The sequence below is a fragment of the Conger conger genome, chromosome 4 (genome assembly GCF_963514075.1).
Source record: "Conger conger chromosome 4, fConCon1.1, whole genome shotgun sequence".
Classification (NCBI taxonomy): Eukaryota; Metazoa; Chordata; class Actinopteri; order Anguilliformes; family Congridae; genus Conger; species Conger conger.
This window is the reverse complement of record NC_083763.1, coordinates 46,557,811-46,582,750: the sequence shown is the minus strand read 5'-3', so window position 1 is coordinate 46,582,750 and position 24,940 is coordinate 46,557,811. Positions and strand designations below refer to the sequence as shown.

Here is a 24,940-nt window from a genome sequence, read left to right as displayed (position 1 = left end):
CTTTTCTAAAAACAAAGTTTACAAAACAAATCTAAAAAAGGTTTAAAGAACTAATTTACGTGAAAGAACAAAACTAACAACACACAATGTAGTACATGCATATAAAAAAATGTTTGATTTACCTAAACTATGATGTGCTTGAATTTTGGAATATTTCAGATGAAAGTCTGCTGGTGCTGGACATGGTATTTGGCAGGCCTTATCAATTGAGAGATGAGTGTACCACAGAGAGAACTTGGAATGGGACTTGGACTGGTGATCGGGAATTTGGAATTTGACCTGTCTCAGACCTAAAGACTTGAGATTCAACTTGTAGTTAAGCGACTTGACTCCAGCAGAAAATGTTTGCATATCAGCCATTTTTGTTTTCCCACACATTGCTCTGACATCAGCTTGTGCAAATACACAGCGATAAATTTGTAATCCTTTTCCGTAATACATTCCATGATCCATAATACATTCATTCAATAGATTGCTTAAAGTATGTGCCACTGACAGTTCCACTTTTATCTTTTCCTTTCTTCTTTTGGCAGGAAATAAACCTGTACTACACACATGGCAGAAAAAGAATGATTCAGGCCGCACGGGTACAGTGTACAAAGTTCACAGTGCCTTAGAATCAGCCTTACATACCTCAATTCAATATGTGCATTGTCACTCAAAATATAATTTTACAATCTTGCAACACGATATTATGTCTTTACATGCTGTAGTACTGAAGGGCTTCCTTGAATGAGACTGCTTGTGGCTGAGAAAGTCATTCAGATAACTTGGTCGGTCAACAGACAAAATTCTGTGCTGCAGAAACAGGGTACCACTGTTTTGTTCGCAGGGAATTTGGGCAGCAGTTCTGTGACGGTTCCAGTGTGCATCATGGTATGATAAGCCATAAAGCCAGAGGATGTTTGCCTTTTAAAGATTTAATGCCAAGTAGTTTGGTTTGGCCATTCCAGTGAAATCATTGTATACAGGGGACTGTTGTGTACCCATAAAATATCACTTGCATTACATTGCAAGGTCTTCAATGGTAAAGTATTAGCTTTAGGAAGAAAAGCTAAATAGCAGTAGTAAAGCATGTTTGTTATATACACTCTGCGGCTATGCCATTGTGTGATATTGTCTTCAGCACAGAAGTGGAATGTGAAAACATTTTGGCAACTTAGCAGGGATTGTAAAATGTGGTTTATGGAAGTAATTTCACAAAATGTGTTTCATTTGATTATTGGCTTTTGCACTCAGTTGTATAGCTATAATTCTCCTTTCACCTCTGGACCAATCATGGTGATTTGAATGAGTTTTAAAATGAGTCTGACAATGTTGTCTTATTGCGATCAAATAACCAGATACAATGAGGTCCAGAATTATTGGCAACCTTGATTAATATGCACAAGAAATACAGTAAACTAACAAATGATACCTCTGGTGTAAAATCCAGCTATGACCAGCTTGAAATTACCAGCTGTTTCAAAACATATCTTGAGCTGGTCAAACCATGTTGGGCATAGAGCTGGTCTGAAGTGATCAACCAGCTACCAGCTGTTTCAAAATCCTTTCAGCAGGAACAGTTATTGATATAAGCTTTATTTTCCAACATGTATTGTGTGCTTTATGATTCAGTACGATGAACCATTTGTCAAAATTATTGCCGCCCCGGGTACTTTGTGCAACCACCCAAGAAGACAACCTATTATTTCTGATAAGGTTAGAGAACACATTTGGAGGGATTTTTGACCATTCCTCCATGCAGAACTTTTTAAGATCATTGATATTCATACACTTATGGACAACCCTCTTTCATTTAGACCACCGGTTTTCAATGGAATTTAAGTCTGGAGTCTGGTCATTGTAGAACATGTCCAAGGATTTATGTTTGGGCATTGGGCTCACTAAGGGCTTTCTTCCTGGCACCCTTCCAAAGAATTTGTTGGTATGGAGGTGGAGGTGGTTTTATTGCTCATTTTAAGACTTGGTGACTTAGGGTGGCCAGATGCCAACAGTCCAAATATGGGACAAACAGTAAGATTTTGACAGACAATGTGGGGCAGATTACCAATGCAAAAACGCATAGGATTTTCATATAATGCGTGCCGGGCTTAATTACACAAATTCCGCCTGCAGTTTACACTCTTATCCACTAGTCACCACACACGGTATATAAATTGCTAACATTATAGGCAATGGTCAGGATGGTTAATAATAAGTGCGGCCAATGGTTAATAATAAGTGCGGTCTTTATTGATACATAATTTAGATTCAACATGCAATAGAAAACCATACAAGTGAACAGTCAGCAAAAACAGTCGGAATTAACAGGATAGCTCAATGAACGCTTTCTGAATCCTGACTTTATAATCAGGCAGAAAATAAATGAAGCATAAATCTTGCCGGTCAAAATCAAATATATACTCGACTGGACATGAATTGGATGGTCAGGAAAAAATTCAATACAAAAATAAATCTCTCCACTTGCCGCTACATCACAATTCGTCTTGCCAGCCAGCACTTGTCTCCATTCAACACCATGGGAAACTGAAACACATCCCATCATTACTGTCCAACATCACGGCATGGTAATTATGATACTTACTATATTACATTATTGGCATTTGGCAGATGCTCTTATCCAGAGCGACGTACAACAAAGTGCATACCCATAACCAGGGATAAGTTCGCTGAAAGACCCTAGAGGGAAGTACAATTTCAACTGCTACCTGTACAACAAAGATAAGGACGAGGGCCTTTTTTTCTTTTTTTTTGAGAACAAAGAAACAAACAAACAGAGCAAAAGTAACCAAAGTTAACTATCCAAACACTGCTTACCTAGCCAACTAAAAATACCGATACACAAAGCAAGTCACAGAGACAACAATTAAGGTTCACAGGGAGGTAGGGAGGGATGGGGAGAGGTGCTGCTTGAAGAGGTGTGTCTTCAGCTTGCGCTTGAAGGTGGGGAGAGATTCTACAGTTCTGACCTCAACGGGGAGTTCGGTCACTGAGCACTGAACAACTGTACGCCTACTTATTCATGCGATTATCTAATCAGCCAATCAGAGCATCAGTGCAATGCATAAAATCATGCAGATATGGGTCAGGAGCTTCAGTTAATGTTCACATCACCTGCCTTTCAATTACACCCTTCAATTACACCCTTTTTGCCATTATTTAAGCCTGCCGTTTTTCTCTTATCCTTGAGTCTGGGCTTGGTCCTTCTGTCCTTGTTACGCCCCCCCTCTGATGGTCGGAGGCCGCCGGCGTAACATAGACAGTGAGGGTGTGGAAATGGAGGAGGCAGTGACACCAAATAATTGTAACAATAATTTATTTACAATTATAAAAAAAACAACCGGAACACAGGGCCGAGACACAACATGTACCCAACCCCCTGAGCTATGCAGCGACTACTAAAAGAAAAAGCCCAAAACAAACTAACCCTACCTAAACACACAAAAACAACCCCAGGACTAATCCCCCTAGCCTAACCCCCTTGACAGGCGCGCTAGCACCCCAAAGACATGGGTTAGTGTCGCCGCTCTAACTGTTGTACTAATACAGAGAGAAGTCTACATGTGGTGCAGGACAAGATGTAGACCTGCAGGCGGATACCTAAGTTCCCTACCTCTCGAACCCTGCGTCCGGCTGAATGTAGAAAAAAGACAAAAAGAGAACAAAATTACCAAACAGCTGGTAAACTGAAAAAGGTAAAAAAAAAAAGTGAATCAAAAACTACATAATCAAAACAGAATCAAAAGTAACAAACAGAATCAAAAGTAACAAACAAACAGAGAGATCTGAGACCTGCCACATCTTTTGACTGGGAGCAAACAAAGAACTTAAATAGGGTGTGTGATGATGGGTTAATTGGGTGACTCCAGCTGCAGGCAATCCAGATGATTAGCTGACAGAGGAATCTACTAAGGGATGACAAAAGTGAATTACTGAAATGAAACCAGAGGGGAAACGCACACAACGAAACAGAACAGAACTACATGTACACAGATCTAACTATGAACATGTACAAAACCCCACCACCCGTAACACTCCCCCCCTCAAATATCAACCCCTGGTTGATATAAACCAGAGCATATCTAGAATAGCCTGTACAGTATACATCAATCAAAAGGTTAACACAAACAAAAATCAATAATGAGGGAGCTGTTCAGAATCCTAAGCAGAGTACAGAATATACTAATGTTATAGTATAATATATAAACAAAAAAACTTAACGACTTGACTATAAACAATCATATTAAGGCTGTCCACACCGGGACAGGGCATCCGCAAACACATTATCTGTGCCTTTCTTATGGCGGATGACGAGACAGTAGTTTTGTAGAAACCATGACCATCGCATGAGTCTCCTATTATGGTTGTACATGCGATGGATGAATACTAGAGGGTTGTGGTCAGTGTAGACCACAACCGGCACTGGACTGGACCCCACGTACACATCAAAGAACTGTAACGCAAACAGTAGAGCCAGGGTCTCCTGTTCTACTGTGGAGTACCGCATCTGACACCTGTTAAACTTCTTTGAGTAGTACCCAACGGGGTGATCGAAACCATGTTCGTCCGACTGAGTCAAAACTGCACCAGCACCAATGCAACTGGCATCAACCTCTAGTGCAAACGGGCAGCTAAAGTCAGGTGCACTGAGAACAGGAGCACAGCACAAAAGAGCCTTGCAGCTCTCGAAGGCGGACTGACATGAATCTGTCCAATGAAAAGACAGTTTGGGGCTAACGAGGTCAGTTAAAGGAGCCGCAACAGACGAGAAATTCCTACAGAAGCCCCTATAGTATCCAGCCATTCCCAAGAACCTGCGCAACTCTCTCCTAGTGGTAGGAACAGGAAAAGAGGTGATGGCTGCCATCTTGGCTGCAAGAGGGCGCACTTTGCCACCACCCACTTGCTTGCCTAAGTAGGTTACCGTCGCCTTTCCAAACTCGCACTTTGCCAAGTTGATCGTCAGAGAAGCGGCAGCCAAACGCTGGAAGACAGCTCGGAGAGAACGCATGTGCTCCTCCCACTCAGTAGAGTGAACAACTACGTCATCCAAATACGCCGTGCAATTTGGAACGTCTCCAAGAACAGTATTCACCAGCTTCTGAAAACAGGCAGGAGCGTTTTTCAGACCAAACGCCATTACCGTTGTGGTGGCCCGACCAGGGATCGGTACACCACTGGGGTGGAACGGCCCGTGCGCCGGCGCCAAGAGTTGGGGATGCTGATTCAATCTGAATATTTTCCCCTGTCCTATCTAAGTGAACGGCACCTTGGAGAGAGACCGGGAGGAGAATCAGCACCATGGCCAGCAACCCCCGGGGGGAGACGGGTGCGGCCGCATTCCGCACGTGAATGAACAATTTGAATTAAACAGGAACAGCTGACACGAGTGCGGAAAGGAGAGGCGGCGTCTACAAAAGGAGCCGAAAAACGCAACCCGGGGCTCATGACGGAGGAGGAGAGATCCGGAGCCAGAGCACACGCATAGGTTGACGAAACCTGGACGGAGCTAACCTACTGCGAGAGAGCCCATGCACGCGGAGGAAACCCCCACGGACGAACCCTCAAAAGTCTCGGATTCACGTGAGCCGACAATTAAAACAACGCGCTCGCTAACCTCTCTCTCTCTCTCTCTCTGAGCCTAGACGCCATCAAAGGCGGGCGACTAGGCGAGGAAGGACGGCTTCAGCGGCCAGGGCACCGCCGGGACAGAGCGAACCAACGGCGGTTTTTCCCAACAGTGGAGTTCCTAATTTTTGGACACTTATATTTTTTTTAGTTTCTTTTCTTTTATGGTTTTGTGCACGAAAAGAAAGCACGTGTCGGTGCTGGATTTGTGAAGTGCCCTGAAGGCACGTGGGGAAAATAAAAAGAAGTATTTTCACCCATTTTACTCTCTCTCCCTCTCTCTCTACCAGCGGGTCGCCACACCGTGTACTGTAAAAAGGTATCTGGAGTCACAAAAGCCGAGATGTCAGAAGCGCGAGCCGTGAGAGGCACCTGCCAATATCCTTTAAGCAGGTCCAGCTTTGTCACAAAGCGAGCGCAACCTATGTTGTCCACACAGTCATCTACCCGTGGTAGTGGAAATGAATCAGGTACCGTCATGTTATTTACTTTACGGAAGTCAGTGCAAAATCTAAAGGTCGAGTCTGGTTTTGGAACAAGTAGACAGGGACTACTCCACGAACTGGAGCTAGGCTTTGCTAGACCGTGCTCCAGTAGATACTGAGTCTCCTGCCTCATAGCTGCCCTCTTGACAGCGTTCACTCTGTAGGGATGCTGTTTTATAGGACGAGCATCACCTACATCTATATCATGCTCCAAAACATTAGTGCGAGACGGAACATCTCCGAACAGACACGAAAAATCCGAAATTAAAGACACTAACTCAGACTGCTGGTTAGCACTCAAATGTGGCATCGAACTATGAAGGTTGCTCAACATCTCCGAGTTTGACAACCGAGGGAGTTGTTGTTGAAGTCTACGGGTGTCCAAGCCGTCTTCATCACTACCTGGCTGAACTGGAGAATCGGTAGAAGCAACTCCAACTGTGGCCACTGGGGGCACTCTCACGGAACCAACACCGTCTCTATCATGGTACAGCTTAAGCATATTAAGATGACACACACGTGTTTTTCTCTTACGGTCGGGAGTCTTGATTATATAATCAGTCTCACTCAACTTCCTCTCAACAGCATAAGGACCTGAAAACCGAGCGGACATGGATGAACCCTGAACAGGTAACAAGACCAACACCTGGTCACCTGGCAGGAGAGAACGAGGAAGAGCGTTCTTGTCATACCGCTTCTTCATGTCGCTCTGAGCTCCAGACAAACTCTTTTTAGCTAGACTACATGCACTATGCAGCCTCTCACGGAAGCGACTCACATAACTAAGGACGTTTTTCTTCTTTGACAGTCCCTCACCAAGTATTGTATCCTTCAACACTTTCAGAGGCCCTCTCACAGTGTGACCAAACACTAGCTCAGCTGGACTAAAGCCTAGTGAGTCCTGCACTGTTTCCCGGACCGCGAAGAGAGCTAATGGGACACCATCATCCCAGTCCTTGTTGTTCTCAAGACAGTATTTGCGCAACACAGACTTAATTGTGCCATGCCATCTCTCTAAAGCGCCCTGCGACTCAGGGTGATAAGCACTGGAGACACGGTGAGTGATTGCTAGAGACTGTAACACCTGCTCGAAGATGCCTGATAGAAAGTTAGTACCTTGATCAGTTTGTACTATTTTTGGCAGCCCGAACGTAGAGAAAAACTTGATCAGGGCCTTCAATACAGACTGCGATGTTATCTTTCTAAGCGGGATAGCTTCGGGGTATCTAGTAGCTACACACATCATTGTCAACAAGTATTGATTACCACTCTTTGTTTTTGGTAGGGGACCAACACAATCGACTAAAACATGCTCAAAAGCCTCGCCTATAGCGGGGATCGGACGAAGAGGAGCAGGCTTAATAACCTGATTTGGTTTGCCAACCACCTGACATGTGTGGCATGTACGACAGAACTGAGTCACGTCCCTCTTCAAACCTGGCCAGAAGAAATGTCTAAGAACACGATCGTACGTTTTTGCCAGTCCCAAATGACCTGACCACACATGGTCATGAGCCAGGGACAAAACTGACTGTCGGTATTTTGTGGGGATAACCACCTGAACGACAACACTGGAATCACTGTCAAAATCACAACAAGATCTCCACTTCCTCAACAGTAAACCATCCTCAATAAAGTACATGGTATCCTTGTTTTTAACCGAGTGTGGATTTTTAACTGCATCAAAACATTTTGACAGACTAAGATCAGCTTTCTGTGTCTCAATGAGGCTGTCACGAGTCATAGGTAACTGTTTAGTACCAAACACAGTCTCTTGTTTTAGCATAGATTTAACATTAGCATCTATACTAGAAACATGACTGGCGACAGAGGGCGACAACACCTTACCGCTCAGACTGTCAGCAAACACGGTATCAGACAGATCGACTACATTACCCAGCTTGTGGGCCTGCGCACGAGTCACGGCGCACACCGGAAACACGTCAGGGTAGGTCCGCCCAAGGATATCCGGCTGCGACACGTCAGGCTGATCTAACACCTCTAGGATAGGCATAACCTTTCCACCAGCAATGTCATTACCAAGAAGAAATGTGACACCTCGCATGGGTAGCGAAGGGCGAACACCAACAGAGAAGTCACCGCTTACTAAATCACAAGTTAGAGTCACACGGTGCAAAGGTACAGAAACATAACCCATTCCTATCCCTTGGACTAGTACGCTAGAGCCACACGAGGAGTCTGCAGAGAAAGGCAAGACATCAGACAGAATGAACGACTGAGCCGCCCCTGTATCCCGCAGTATGCGTACCGGATATTTTACATCTGAGCCCAAGGAAACAAAACCGTTTAACATGAATGGATCATACGACACATCATTCACATTGCTTGGCATATCAACTAATGGACAAAGTCCGTTTGGCGAGGGAGTGTTTACTTTACTCGCCTCTCTGCGCACGCGCAGAGAACAGTCAGCTATCAAATGGCCAGTTTGATGACAATAAAAACACTCTCTCGGATCTGAACTAGGAGGAGAGGAAGACTGACTAAGCTGGGAGTGAGGCTTGATACTCTTGGTTGAACTAAACACAATAGTTTTGGTTCTGTCCTGTCTATCAGTCCTATCCGGTCTATCTGGACGAGATGAACTAAAATGCTGTTTGTGAGTGAGGACAAACTCGTCAACAAGAACAGCAGCATCCCCCAGCTTAACAGTTTTCCGCTCGTTTAGATACGCAACTAAACGTTCCGACAAAGAGTTTTTAAACTCCTCCACCAAAAATAAATCACAGACTGACTCGAAGTCAGCAACCTCACTGGCTTTCAACCAACGGTAAAACAAAGTCTCATTCTCTCTGGCGAACTCTACAAAAGTTTTCTCTGGGGATTTTTTGTGAGTACGAAAGCGCTGTCTGTATGCCTCAGGCACTAAACTGTAAGTACGAAGCACAGCTGCTTTTAACACGGCATAATCCAAGCTATCTTTAAGAGACATTTTATTCATCATTTCCCGAGCCTTTCCGGTCAGCTTGCTCTGTATCAAAGGCGCCCAAGCATCCTCCGGCCATTTAAAAGCGGTCCCTTTCAAAGGACTCGAAATATGAATCTACCTCCAATTCACGGAACGGAGGAACCAATGATACTTGCCGGCTGGCATCAAAAGGACGGCTGGGAGCACCCAGCGATGGGTCAACGGGAAACTGAGGAACGGACACGCTAGCGCTAAGCTCAAGTCTTTTTATCTCCAGCTCAACCTCAAGCTTTTTCATGTCTAAAGAATGCTGAGCCTCAAGCTCGAGTTTGCGCATAGCCTCTTTATGCCTATTTTCGGACTCCCTCACTTTCTCCTCAGCCTCCATCTTTAAACGGGCCAAACGAACCTTCAAACGGGGACTAGCAGAACCATCCGAGAGAGAAACACTATGTAACCTGCTGGAACTATGGGAAGGAGTTTTCACATCCTGCTCCGCCTCCTTCCTCACTTCAGAATAAACAAGGGAACCAGTACCGGTTAGTCCTGCGACTACTCCCACCTCCCCAATAGACACGCACACAACGAAACAGAACAGAACTACATGTACACAGATCTAACTATGAACATGTACAAAACCCCACCACCCGTAACAGTCCTGAACCCTGACAGAATGAACTGACTCTAGGGTACTCTGGTACCCACAGACTCTAGGGCTCCTGAGTTACTACGTCATTCTTTTCAACGGCATAATGAGGACAGTCCTTGAACATTCAGCTGTGGGACGCTCTGTGGTTCAGCAGCTCCTTTGCCTGCGTCTAGAGAACTGCTCTGTATTGGACTCCATCAGGTTTCGAACTTTGGTGGACTCCACTGACTGGAGCCCTCTGTTACATGTTTTTGGACTGACTTTCAGAACGAATAAATCTCCAACTTTTATTCAAGGAACTCCCTCAGACTCTAGACGGGGTTATCGACTTAGCCATCTGGGTTGATTTTCGGTTTCAAGAGTCTCTACCGGATCTGAACTCAGTCAGTCCAGTCTTCACCCCATGCTCCAGTGAACAACTCCTGACCACTTCTCCTGCTCCATCCCGAACCCAGTCTCCTGCTCTATCCCAGACCCAGTCTCCTGTTCTGCCCCAGACCCAGTCTCCTGTTCTGCCCCAGACCCAGTCTCCTCCTCCATCCCAGACCCAACGCTTCACTAGGCCAGTTTCCAGGATCGTCCCAGACCCAAAATCCTGTGGATTATTATATCTGGCATGACTGATGTGATACTGTACCAATACCATAATCATGCTGACAGCATTGCAAAATCAAAATCTATTCAGCTGGCTTTGAAGGAATGCAAACCTTTAAAGGACTTTGTAGTCTACGTTTGCTCATTGGAGTGAGAAAAAACACTAAATATCTCCTGCCAGCAAAGTTGGGCCAGATTGGCAAACGGTTTGACAGAGGAAAGGAGAATTCCTTCTTTGCCCCCTAATGGTTTTCACAAAAAACATTTTTCCATGCATATGTAGTTTAGAGCATGAGATAATATCAAAATGCTCTTGAAGCAGAATGCTCCACCAGATTTCCCAAATCTGTAGAACGACTACCACAAACAGGTGGGAACAGTTTGCATCACTGCCAAGTCTCTGCATCACGCGTGCTTAGTGGATGACTGATTGGGTGGAATTCATGCCCATATATTCAATTTCAATTACATTTTTATTTGTATAGCGCATTTTACCGAAGACTGCCACAAGACGCTTCGCAGAGTAACAGTAATATGGGTCCCCCTTCTCTCTACTGCACAATTTGTCTCTGGTTCCAATTTGTAGAACATGCTGTGCCGAAAACTTCCGGGTACAGTGGTACCCATTGTTCTATGAGTTATTAGCGAGCTTTAAGCTCTATGGGAATTGGATTTTATCCAATCTCGAGACTGAAAACGATCTACGCAACGCCATCTTGATGGCCAATCAGGGCAAAGATGCGCTTTAGCGACCGAATTTACATACGGTGGCTATATAAGCGACATCGCAGGCCGTCATTCTTTCTTCGAGACAAATTTTCAGCGAAGGAAAGAGACAGGGCCTGTGAAGCTTAAAGCTCGCTAATAACTCATAGAACAATGGGTACCACTGTACCCGGAAGTTCTATTTCTTTATTAGCTTCACTTTAAGCTCTATGGGAACCCTATAGCCCACGCCCTGTCGTCAACATCAGCCCCCTGATGCAGAACAACAGGCGACGGCAGTGATAGCCAATCAAGAGGGGCTCCCCTCAATAGCCAGCCCTTTTTTATGCATGAAAAAAAGGGGGACTGTATAAACCGAGGAGCCACAACCATCCCCAGCGCTCGGTTCATGTAAACCAGCTACCGAATACCCAAGCCGGGAGATGGCCAATATAAACATGCACGCCTCTAGCCACCGCGTAGAGGCGTTGCACATAATGTGTTTGAGCAGCAGCTACGTCCGATTGGACGCTGAGCTCAGGACTGCATGCGCCACCGACGGTGTCGATGCATCCAGCAGATAGAAACGCACAAAGGCGCATGGCGAACTCCATGACGCCGCTGTACAAATGTCCTGCACACTGACCCCTTTAAAAAGTGCCCGAGAAGCTGCCATGCTTCGAGTAGAGTGGGCGCGAACCTCCGACAGAGGGGGCAAGCCCATACACTCATACGCCCAGTTGATTGCGTCAGTAAGCCAATGGGAAAATCTCTGTGCCGTAACAGGTTTTCCCTTAGCAGCAGCACCATAACAGACAAACAGCTGATCTGCTTGTCGAATAGGCTGCGAACGTCGTACGTATATCGACAGAGCACGCACTGGGCAAAGTTTATGCAGCATAGCATCCTCCTCATCGTCATGAGGAGGGGGCTTGAAAGCCACCAGGTCCAATACCCGTGAGCGGAAGGACGTGGTGATAACCTTCGGGGTAAACGCAGGGTTCGGTCTCAGCACGACTCTGTCAGATCCTGAAAAGGAGAGACAGTCCGGGTGCACAGACAAGGCGCATAAATCGCTTACTCGCTTAGCAGAAACTAGCGCAGTAAGCAGCGCTACCTTAAGGGACAAAGCTCTCCACTCAACGCTCTCCAGCGGTTCGAAAGGAGGGCTGCACAAGGCTTTTAGTACCACCGTTAAGTCCCACTGCGGAACACGGGGTGGGGCCACTGGTTTCAGACGCCGGACGCCCTGGATAAAACGCTTTACCAGGGGGTGGGCAGCCACCGTAGAGCCACTATAGCCAGTATGGCACGCAGAAATTGCGAAGACATACCCCCTTATCGTGGACAAAGATAACCCCTTATCAAGTAGGCTCTGCACAAAGTTGAGCACTACGGATACAGGGCACACCAGGGGGTCCTGAGAGCGTTCGAGACACCAAGTCTCGAAGGCCTCCCATCTGCCTTTATAAGCCATTGTAGTTGAGATAGCGCGAGCGTGCTGTATAGTATTTACAGCTGCCTTGCTCAATCCCATGTTCACGAGCCTGCTCCTAACAGGGGCCAAGCCGTGAGGCGCAGCCTGCTTGGGTGGGGATGAAAAATGGTCCCCGCCCCCTGAGACAGGAGGTCCCGGCGCTGGGGAAGTCGCCACGGGACGTCGGTCAGCAGCAGGGCTACATCGGCCATCCACTGTTTGTGCGGCCAATCTGGCGCGATCAAAATCAGGGGTTTCTTCTCCTCTCTCGCTTTGGCTAGTACCTGCGGTACCAGACCAAAGGGAGGGAAGGCATAAAGGAGGCCCTTGGGCCAGCAATGGGCTAGCGCGTCCACTCCCAGTGGGGGCGAGCCGGTTGCTGTCATCGCAAACCATAATGGGCAATGCGCATTCTGTCGGGAGGCGAATAAATCCACTCTCGCTTTCCCAAAGCGTGACCACACCTCCGCTACCACGAGTGGGTGAAGACACCACTCTAGGGGGGAGGGACCGCCCCGAGACAAGAGGTCTGCGCCGCAGTTCAGCTGCCCCGGGACGTAGAGCGCCCGTAAGGAGCGAACTCGCGGGTATGCCCAAGTCCAGATCCTCACCGCCAGCCGGTGTAGATGTGGACATTTGGTGCCGCCCTGTCGGTTTACGTAAGCGACTGTCGCTTTGTTGTCGCTTCTGATTAGAACGTGTCTGCCCCGAAGAAGGGGTTCGAAACGTTGTAATGCAAGCCAGACTGCTGTGATCTCCAGCACATTGATATGAGGCAGAGGAGGGTTCCACAACCCGCTCGCCATCATTCCATTGCAGACCGCCCCCCACCCCTTGGTGGAGGCGTCTGTGTATACAGGGACATGAGTGGAGATAGCGCCCATTGGCACACCGACACTCAGCATTCGCCCATTTCGCCAGTGCGAGAGTGCTCTCACAACCGACTGCGGAATGCGAAACAGCTTTGCGCGGTCTCTCATTGGATCGAAATGCATTCGCTTGAGCCAGAGTTGCACCGGTCTCATGCGTAGCAATCCCAACGGAACCACGGCGATTGCTGCCGCCATTAAACCCAACAGGCGCATAATCGTGATTCCACTGATGCAGCGACCTGGGAGAAATCGGCAAGCGTGGCCTCTCAGGGAAGCAATTCTCTCCTGAGAGAGACGCGTCGTCATTGACAATGAGTTCAGCCGGAGCCCTAGGTACTGAACACACTGGCTCGGGGTGAAAACACTCTTGTCGCGGTTGATGGTGAAACCCAATCCTTCGATGTGGGTTATCAGCATCTCTGTGTGTTTCGCAGCCAACTCCCTGGAAGGGGCTAACACAAGCCAGTCGTCCAGATACGTTAAAACACGTATGCCCTGTTGTCGGGCGATACGGGGCGATAGCAGCCCGCGCCACCATTTCGAAGGTGCGGGGTGCCAGGGACAGACCGAATGGGAGTTTGGTAAATTCGTACGCTCTTCCCAGAAAAGCGAAACGAAGGTACTGCCAATGGCGCTGTACAATGTTCACATGGAAGTAAGCGTCTTTTAAATCTACGAGCGTGAACCAGTCCCCTTGGCTGATTGAGCTCATTACGCGCTTGTGCGTTAGCATCTGAAAACGTCGTTTCACCAAATGACGGTTCAGAGCTCGCAGGTCCAGTATTGGTCTCACACCGCCGTCTTTCTTTGGAACGAGGAAATAAAGGGAATAAAACCCTCACATTTCGTCGTGTTTGGGGACTAGGCGGATCGCGCTTTTTGCCAAGAGAGTCTCTATCTCTTGGGAAAGTGCGCTGTTTAGATGCAGGGGCATATTCGTTTCCCTTACTCCTACAAAAGGAGGAGGGGGGACAGCGAACTGTAACGCGTAGCCCGCTCTGATTACAGTACTGAGCCATGGCGTCAGCTTGCACTTCCGAGTCCAAGCACAAAGGTTGAACGCGGACCTGGTTGAAAGCAGTGCAGACTGTACCACGGGCTTCTGAATCTGCAGAAGCCCGGCTCTTAAGTGGGGGCGGGGTCGAATTCGAGCCAGCGACCTGGTGCTTATCTGTGATAGGCCGACGTAGAGTCCTGGCCGGCTTCGATTCTGAGCCGGCGAGGACTCCAATACTGCCTGAATGTCGGGGAAAAAGGCCCCTTTTGACTGAGAAATCACCAAGCGCTGATGCCAGCTTTGAGGCAGAGGGCAAGGGAAATGTTTGTGTAACAATAGGGGGAGTGTGCTTCGTGACTGTAAGGGCGAAACTCGCTCCCGAGTAGGCGCTAGTAAAGTCAGTGATACAGGAGGGGTGTCCGGTCCACTCGACCGGATCGCCTCTATGACACTCTCCCGCGGAGATTCAGGAACGCTTCTGGGCTTTCGATTGAGGCGGGTGAGCCCTGGGTGCAGCAGGGTTGAACGGCTTCGTCCAAGCCTTGCCGCTAGCAATAGTGGTAGCGTCTCTACGGCCACCGGGCTGCTCCTCAATTGAGCGCCGGGCTGACGACACAGGAGTGCGGCGAGTCTTAGACCACGAACGGCGATCCTGGCGTCTTGCATCTGAAGCAAGAGGCAGGTGCTTCTGCAGAGTGGGTCTCTCCTCATCCAGTCGCTTAAACCTCGCTATCGCTTCGGTCACCGCTGGACCGAAGAGACCGTCGAGAGAGACTGGGGCATCAAGGAGGGGGACCTTGTCCGCTTCAGGGAGTGCCGAGTTCGCTAGCCATAAGTGCCGGAGAGAGGCTACACTCCAGCCCATAATCCGTCCAAAATCCTGTGCCAACCCCTGGGTGAGGTGCAGGATTGCGCCCGCGTTCTTCCTCAGCTCGGCAGAAACATCATCTGCGAGGGAGGATGTAAGGGACTCGATCAAGTTCGTCTGTGCTATCGCTAGGATAGCAAGATTGTTCGTTGCATCGGCGCCTTGGGAACCGCAGATAAACGAACGTTCAGACAAGGCAGCTGATATCTGCCCAGACCGAGTGGGAAGGTTAGGCTTCCTTGCGCTCCACCTTGCTGTGGGGGCGAGGAGATGAGTAGCCAAGGAATCTTCGAGTCGCGGAACCCCCTCCGTCTGAAGCTTTTGTCGGCCTGACACCACCGTGAAAGGCGAAAAAGACACTACCGGGGCTTTCGTAGAGAAAGGCTTATCCCAGGTTAGCTGCACGTAGTGCTGCACAGACGGGCAGACGGGGGTCGGTTGCACACCGTGCCTCGGTGTGTCGCGCCTGTACACTGGAGCCACCAGCTGGTTTACAGGCGCTGCAGGAGGAGGGGGCCAGGGGAGCTCCGCTCTGGTCGCCGCCGCTTTCATCACGACCGGAAAGTCTTTCAACAGTGCTCCAACTCACCCGTCGCCGTTGGGATAGCGACAGAGCCGGAAGCCTCCAAACTGTCGTCTGGAAGCATCTCCTGGTCACTAGAGTGGAGAAGGAGGTCGTCGTCCTCGTCCCCAGAGCTGTTAGCGAGGGTCAGGAGCGCCTCTTCCAGATGGGCCGTGTCAGACGGAACCCTGCCATCGCGCAGGTTCGGTCTGTCCTCCTGAGAGTGCATGGCAAAAGGCTCCGGGAAGTCAGCCCAACTGGCGTCTTCGCGGTGCATGCTTGCTCCTGCGCCCCGAGTGCAGCGCAGGCGATGCAGGTCACCTTAGTTAAGGCCGCGAGAGCATGGGTCTCGCCGAGACACATAACGCAAGCAGTGTGAGGGTCCGTACACTCCACGGCTGCATCGCACCCTTGGCACTGCTTCATGGTGAAATCCTCGAGCTCGACGTCGTCTAGCGAGGGCCTTTGAGTCGGGAAAAAAAGCTCCTTCCTCACAGCGGCGCGTTTCTGCTCGCAGACGAAGAACTTCGGCGTGGTAGAAACGTAAGTCTCCAGCTAGGTTGCTAACCTTGCGCTGAAAATTTGAGAAGAAAGAATGACGGCCTGCGATGTCGCTTATATAGCCACCGTATGTAAATTCGGTCGCTAAAGCGCATCTTTGCCCTGATTGGCCATCAAGATGGCGTTGCGTAGATCGTTTTCAGTCTCGAGATTGGATAAAATCCAATTCCCATAGAGCTTAAAGTGAAGCTAATAAAGAAATAGAACTACATTTACAGGTCTCAGACGCTTTCACGGGCTCATGAAAAGTAATGGAACAAGACAGACATTTTTTATCATTTTGCGCTGCTCTATAGAAACAAGATAGATAGAAACAAGAAACAATATAAACATAGATTTTTAGTCTAAATGTAAGAATAAAATACTTGTTAAGATACATTTTTTGTTTGTTTTTTTGCTGTGTAGAACTGACGTCATAGGGACTCTTTAAGCCTTGTGATTGATGTTTTAAAAGAAATCTCAAGACACACCTTTTTAATATTGCTTTTACCTAAGGTGCTTCTTAGTTGTGTTAACTTTTTCAAAGGTGAGAGACCCGCCTCAGGTGGCTTACAAAGAGTTGGGGTTGGACCTCAAATAGAGCACTTTTATTTTAATCTTAATCATTTTGTTTTATTTAACTATTTATTATTTTGTATCTCTTCTGTGTTTCTTCTCTGCTTTTATTGCCATGTACTGCACATTGTGTTGCAGATCTGTATGAAACGTGCTAGGCAAACAAAGTTTCGCTTGCTTGCTTGTTCTTTAGGTACAGGGGATACACAGATACCTGCACTCTGTTTAACTGGGGCTCTTTGTGGTGGAACGTGTTCAGCCTTGAACTCTTTTAATCTCTTTGGGATAAAAGGAACCACAATCATTGACAAATTGGACATCAGACGGCGTTGTTTCGTGCCCCCTGTCTGGTCTACCCTGACAGACAGACAGAGGCAGACGCAGGTTGTGTTATCAGAGCAGCGATTGACACTCGGTCAACAGTGCTACGGGGCATTCTGACCACAGGGATTGAGAAAGCGTAACTACATCAAAGAGGTGGAAATCCTGCAGCGGTGTGGACCGTCAGTCTGCTCGACATTTCGCTTCCTGTCTTTACCCCTGTTGGCCGCTCTTCAGAGAGAAGGGTCATCTCATGAATCACTACTCTCCAGCAAAAGAATATGTGGAGTTTCGGTCCACATTCGAACAATAATTTATTAACTCTTGGCTTGCAATAAAATGCAAGAGGTCAACACAGTTGGGTGATCACCCAAGCTAATTTAAAAATATATATTTGCACTGAAAAAAAGCAACACTTAAATTTAATTACAAGTCAAAGTTAATGAGAAATGTTGATTAAATTCAGGCATTAGTTATTTTTCGTGATCACACAAGAAAATTTAATTTGTAATGTTGAACATTGAGTGTATGTTCGGTAATCACCCAAGCTAATGAAAAAATATATATTTGCACTGAAAAAAAGCAACACTTACATTTAATTACAAGTCAGAGTTAATGAGAGATGTTGATTTAATTCAGGCATTAGTTATTTTTCACACAAGAAAAGTTCATTTGTAATTTTGAACATTCAATGTATGAACAGAAATAGGGAGGTTTAGCTAAGGGGTTGCAGTGAAGGTCTATGCTGGCCTTAAATTGCTTGAGCAGCTCAAAGTGTAATAGTTACTGAATATAGTAATTAGATGATCTTTTAATCATATAAAGCAATTCTGTAACAGTGGTTTACAGTTTCGACATGAGTGAGACTGCTTTGAGTGAGACTGCTTTTTTAAGGAATGTAGTTTGATAAGCAGATGACAGGACTGTCAACAATCAGGATTGGTAACGCTGACACTCTGTAGACAATAAACAGGGATGTGTACTATCAAACATGTGGGTGAATATACACCCAGTGAGGACTTTATTAGGTACGTATTTGACTTATTTTTTAGACTTATTGGGCTTTTGCTGCTGTAGCCTTTACACTTTAGAGGTTTGACACGTTTTGTGTGTTCAGAGATGCTCTTCTGCATACCACTGTAGTAATGTGTGGTTAATTGGGCTACTGTCACCTTCCTGTCAGCTTTGACCAGTCTGGTCCTTCTCCACTGACCTCTCTCATAAACAAGATGTTGCTCACTGGATGTTTTTTGTTTTTCACGCCATTCTCTGCTAATTTTAGAGACTGTTGTGTGTGAAAATCCCAGGAGATTAGCAGTTTCTGAGATATTCAAACCACCTTCTAACCAACAATCATTCCATGGTCAGTAACTTATATCACATTTCTTCCCCATTCTGACATTTGGCCTGAAATACAGCTGAGCCTCTTGACCATTTGCTTATGCATTTAGTTGCTGCTACAAGATTGGCTAATTAAATATTCGCATTAACAAGCTATTGTACAGGTCTACCTAATAAAGTGCTCAGTGAGTCAATCAATGGACCTCAGTCCATATATTAGTATACAAGATGTTATTATTGTGATTATTGTACTCATTAGGCATTTTATTTTCAAGCGTGTGTATATGTTTTGTATTTTGTTAAATTAACATACTAAGACCATTTTTTTTGATAAAGAGGAGAGACAGACAACGTGACAGAACAACTGTGGCAGGTTCTCTTCTCTTCTCTCTTCTTCTCCAGCTGATTTTTTAATAAAACTACAGTATACCCAAGAGAATTGATGCTTTACTTGCTAACTGTTTAAAAGGCAAATGGACTGCATTTATATAGCACTCTTATCCAAAGCACTTTAAAATGAATGCCTCTCATTCACCCATTCAATCACACACCAACAGTGATAAGCAGCCATGCAAGGTAAGAAAAGGGGTGATACTTAAGGGGTTATGGGATGCTTTTTCAAATATATACATATAGGGCAGTGTGGGATCTGTATTGAAATAGCCCCAGGTATTTTACTCTTGTATACATATTCTATTGAAAAATAAAAGTCACTCTGAAAGGTGAATTGTATTGTTATTCAAATAATAACTGCTTTACAACATTTATAGCTCCAGTATACTCACCCCAAGTCTGGTGGTAAGATCAATAACCACAAGTTAAGTCAATATTTTATATCTAAAGCATTTAGCAGACCCAGAATTTTGTGAAGTGGTTATCTGCAGAAAATGGTTTAAGATTAAAAATCAAATTCCTTTTAGCTATTAAATTGACAGCACTTTATTTACAGATGCATTAAGTTCTAAGTACTAGAGAGCACTATTTTTTCCAACTGAATAATTATACTTTCATTAAGTAACTATTAAGATGTTGCCAGCTTGTTTCTCAGTGATAGTGGCATCTACGTCATTTCAAAGGAATTGCCTGAAATTAGAAGCAGAAAATAGCTATAATTACCATTCAATTTGCAAGTAAATATTGGCTGAAAGTGTCCCCTCAATTTAAGATATTCTTGTAAATATTTAAAAAATAAAATGAATAATACATAACTTAAGATGTAATAATTAATGTGCTCACCATATGGCCACCAATTTATGACTAAATTAAATAGAAGATAATCAAATCTACAGTGAGCTCCATAATGTTTTGGTATCAGCAGTTACATTACATTACAAAGCATTTGGCAGACGCTCTTATCCAGAGCGACAGATCAGTGCAGATCAAACACAGGAGCAAGTGTGAAGAGGACCCAAGAGGACAGTATGGTTCCGAGTCCTAGCGTGGCCATACATCATCAATGAATACAAATGAACCACTTTCTGTGATAGCCATACATGATCATATCACCCCCACCATGTTATATAGAGATGAGGGAGGAACAGGATGGAGATTGTCCTTTAGATCTTGGCCAGTTCCTGTAGGCTTGTATACTTAGCTTTTGCCATCACTCTGACACAACTGAATATTGGTCTCATCTGTCCACAAGACCTTTTTCCAGAACTCTATAGGCCCTTTTAGGTACTTAGGTACTCAGCAGTAATCTTGTTTTTGCAGCTAACTAATGGTTTGCATCTTGCAATGTAGGTTCTGTAGTTCTGTTCGTGAAGTCTTCTGTGGACAGTAGTCACTGACACATCCACCTGCCTCCTGAAGTACTTCTGACCTATCAGTTGTTTGGGTTTGGTTTTTCTTCATTACGGTGAGAGAATTCCTGACACTCATCAAATGTAGAGGTCTTCCTTGGCCTACCAGGCCCTCTGCAATTACTGAGCTCTTCTTAATGATGTTCCAAACAGTTTGTTCCAAAAGGTTTGGCCTATGTTTCTGACTTTTTTCTTATTTCTCAGCCTGGTAATGGCTTCCTTGACTTTCACTGGAACAACTCATGTAGTAAGGAAGTAATTGAATACACCTGATTAATGATATATCCCAATGATATAGTGCCCTGAAGTGGGGGGACTATGAATATAATTGCTGTAATTTATTCATGGTAAAAGCAAAATGTTTAAAAATACCATCAAATAAAAGCTTAGAATCTGTACTGTAATGTGTGAATAGTTTGATTACAAATATAACATTGTGAATTACAGAGCTAAACAGACAAAGCCACAAACCCTTCTTGCAATTAGAAATGTTGAAGTAATTAAATATACAGGTGAAATGGTAAGTAATTAAAAGAAAGGAACAATTGTTCCTTTCAACAAAGTTGAAAATATACCAATCTGGGGAGACCATCTGACCTGACCTATTTCAACCAAAAATGTCCATTCCGTTGGTTTTTCTCGGTCTGATGTTCATTTTAATGACCTCCACGGGGAAATTCATACTGAAGTATTGACACAATTATACAAACTAATGGGGCAGTCCTCGTGATAACAAATGTCCAAATCCTCATTAGTGGGACGATTCAACACTTTTTCAAACTGTGTGTTCCCTTGGTGATGTTAGCTATGCTACATATATTATTGGAGATTGTATATAATTTGTTTGTCGATTCCAGTAATGAATAACAGTTCCACACAGACTGAGACATAATGTTCATGGAATCACTGCCATCATCAGGGCCACAAGTGCATTACAGATAATGATGACTTTATAGTCATCATCTGCATTCGGCACCCACCTGGAAGCATCAGATGAATTTTAATCATATCCGTTTAAAGTACAGTTAATCGATACACCTACTAAATTTATACATGAAATACAACATTTATTTATATTATGAATATAAGCACTTTTAAATTGTAATTGGTTCATAAACATTGTAGACTGTGGGGCAAAGTGCACTGTATTCACACTTAGGAATGGCAGATCTTCAAACTGTTCTCTGATAACTCAGTAAAGTCTCAACTGTCCCTCGAATGATGTTAGAATATTATTGCTATTATTGTTGTTGTTGTTGTTGTTGTTATTCTTATTTTATATATGCATATATTTTATCTGCACTTTAATTACACTACTGTAAACAATGCTTGTTAGTATCTGAACAATTTGAATATAAAGACTAAGGATGTGTCAACAAACATAGACATTATTCTCATTGGTCTGTGGAAGTCTTAGGCACCCTCAATTTCTTTTTTATAAAATGTTTTTTGTTTTCTGCATTAGTGTATTCTATTACTATTCTATTCTAAAACAATGAAATGTTAGATATGTCTTGTATTTTGTTAAATTAACATACTAAGACCATTTTTTTGATAAAGAGGAGAGACAGACAACGTGACAGAACAACTGTGGCAGGTTCTCTTCTCTTCTCTCTTCTTCTCCAGCTGATTTTTTAATAAAACTGCAGTATACCCAAGATAATTGATGCTTTACTTGCTAACTGTTTAAAAGGCAAATGGACTGCATTTATATAGCACTCTTATCCAAAGCACTTTAAAATGAATGCCTCTCATTCACCCATTCAATCACACACCAACAGTGATAAGCAGCCATGCAAGGTACTGACCAGCTTGTCGGGAGCTATTGGGGGGTTAGGTTTCCTGGGGACAATTCAACACACCCAGGGTGGGGGATCGAACTGGGCAACCTTCAGACTGCCGGGCGACTGCTCTTACCTCCTGAGCTAATGTTTTACAAGAAATAATTATTAATAGAATTCTTGTGCCCAAGATTTTTGCACAGTACTCTATATCTGATTGATTGTCTGAAATAATTTCAACAAACTGGATGATTGTGTAACTCATGGCTTGAAATGTAGGCTCTATCGATCTGTTGGTTGTGGAAGATTTAGCAAGGACTGAACCTGTAGGTACACATCTGCATTAGGACTGATGCATCCTATGATTATAGCTGCATTGCTCTCTAATATCCACAAGATGGCATCTACAACCAGAAAATGTTTAAGAACAATAATCAATAAATACAGATGGAAATCTTGTTAGGTGCTGCTATTTTGGAAAGGTTCCTTGAGTATATTTTCAGGGGTTGAAAGGTGTCTGGAGGAATCTGGTATGGCCCATAATAATAATAATAATAATAATAATAATAATAATAATAATAATACACTAAAATAATAACAACATCATTTCTAAATCACATAAAAAATAATGTATTGTTTTGAATGTATAAAACAAATATGAGTACATATCAATAAATCTGTCGTCCGTGACAATGAATTCATCTGGGATGTATTCATGTTTTGAATACATCCCAGAAATCGAGACATCCCAGAAATAACAGTCATGTACCTTAACCACTACGGTACAGGCTGCCGTATGCAGAAGTTCAGTTGGGAGTAAACACATTAAGTAAGCCACAGGCTCATAGACTATTGTACAATCAAAGTGATTGTCTTGTCTTGTTATTTGTGTAAGGAAAAAGGAACCTCTCTCGAACGTGATGAAAAGATTTATTTATTTGTTTATTTCCGATACCGACAGTGACAAAGCGCAGAAATGAAACTTAAGAGTCAGCAGTCAGACTGAACCACGAACGTTTCAAATGACTGCTTCTTATCTGGTTTCCCAACTTTGATCCGGAGTGTTGAATACACATTCTAGGAAGGATTTAGACACAGTTTTGTGTTTTGCGACACCTATCAATTAGGCCGTAGTGTATTGGCCGTCATTATTTTATCTACAATATGCTGAATATAAAGTACTTTGAGCAACATTTTATGTATGAAAGGTGCTATATAAATAAAGCATATTATTATTACATGTATGTCAATTAAGCTATGTGTGTTATTGTGCTACTTTGGTCACTTCCTGATGAGTTAAGCACTTCATTTCCCATGGATCCTCACTCAGCTGGCAGTCAGACAGGTACTTCTGTGACATCACTAAATGTCACTCAAACTGCTCAGCTTGAGGGCTCTGCTGAGTCAACAACACAGTGTATGAGGTGCAAATGTCTACCTTGCACAAGAGACCGAGTGCATTGTGCATTGCAAAAGGAGGGGAAATATGAAAAAATAAAAGGCAGAACGCAGGCACCAAATACAGGTCAAATAAAGTTCAGTACTGTTGTGGTTACACAGGTCTATTGCAAAGGACCATTCTTACCAGATGTGTGAACAGGTGTGTAGGAAATATGACAGAAGAGACCATTGACTAAAATATGAAAAACAAAAAGTACCCCGATAATAGATTGCTTCTGTTTAATGGCTACACTTTAGACAAGATTACATTCTGAGTGGGAGGGATCAATCTGAACATGTTCATTGACTTTGGTGCCCTCTAGCAAAATTGTCGATGAGTAAAACCTGGGAAATGCTCAAAGCAAAGAAATGTTTGACATTCATGCTGACAGAACATTGTGTTCTTACTCATCAAGTGAGCTATTTCCTGTACAGCCATTTCCTGTACTGTCTTCAGATGCCAAGTGGAGATTTCACTGGAGATGTAAAGATTAGTCACAGATTGTGTGCTGCAGCAACAGTACCCTGAGCTGTTCAAAAGGGTGGTGCCTTGCATGTAGCAGTAGCATGAGTGTGTATAAATGGGTGAATGAGAAGCATCAATTGTACACTGCTTTGGATAAAGGCGCTATATAAATGCAGAAAATTTACCAAATTTGACACCTATTGCTCTGCCCCATATAAGTGAGTGGACAATGCCATAGGCAACATGGCCAAATCCAAAACCAGCAGTGACAAGTCAAATAATGTTATAAGAGTGCCTAAGTGTGAAACAAACACAGCTATCATTCATGGCAGAAATGCACTTCCCACAGTCGAATAACTGTTGCAAATTACAGTATGAACAGGTCTGTCGTACACAGAAAACTGGATATAAGGGATATCCTCAACTGGGGCTGACATCAGAATTACAGGGCACAACAACATTTTTAGTGCACAATGGCAGGTACAGATACAGATACAAGTGACTGATTTGTGGAGTGTCATCTGCCAGTGCGCATCATCAACACAAAATTGCAACTGTAATTGTGGAGGTCGAAACCATCAACAATGTCACAACGCATGCTGCAGAACAGGACAACCCATAACCTGTGGATGAATGCAGTCTTCAAGCGACTAGAGCACTGTGGCCTAACCTCAAATCAGAGAAACATGTAGGGCCTCTGTGACTGGTTCTGTGCTGCAGTGTATCTAGGCCAGATCAGTCTAGATACCTACTACAGAAAGCAGGTACTGCTGGAGGTAAATGTCAATTTGTATGTATGTGTGTGTGTGTGCATGTGTGTGTGTGTGTGTGTGTGTGTGTGTGTGTGTGTATGTGTGTGTGCCCTATTGAAAAAAACAAACAGCTCAAGCTAGATTTTGAAATA

General features: G+C 44.6%; 1 protein-coding gene across 1 annotated transcript; it reads right to left on the bottom strand.

Moving 5' to 3' along the window:
* Positions 1-11,507: 11,507 nt before the first annotated feature.
* LOC133126631 (uncharacterized) lies at positions 11,508-16,046 on the bottom strand. Its single transcript, XM_061238973.1, has 6 exons — positions 15,797-16,046; positions 15,102-15,368; positions 14,436-14,579; positions 14,185-14,293; positions 12,935-13,172; positions 11,508-12,695 (listed from the first exon to the last, which is right to left on the bottom strand). Exons 1-6 carry the CDS (start codon positions 16,044-16,046, stop codon positions 11,508-11,510), a joined length of 2,196 nt encoding a protein of 731 aa, XP_061094957.1.
* Between the last annotated feature and the right edge of the window lie 8,894 nt (positions 16,047-24,940).

What these genes read in the sequence shown, in the direction of transcription:
- LOC133126631 (XM_061238973.1), bottom strand. Translation starts at nt 16,046, where the DNA reads ATGCACCGCGAAGACGCCAGTTGGGCTGACTTCCCGGAGCCTTTTGCC. An exon ending in CGCTATCCCAACGGCGACGG is followed by an intron (nt 15,369 to 15,796) that starts GTGAGTTGGAGC and finishes GCGGTTCCCAAG; the next exon opens with GCGCCGATGCAACGAACAAT. An exon ending in TGCCCCAGTCTCTCTCGACG is followed by an intron (nt 14,580 to 15,101) that starts GTCTCTTCGGTC and finishes CCCGACATTCAG; the next exon opens with GCAGTATTGGAGTCCTCGCC.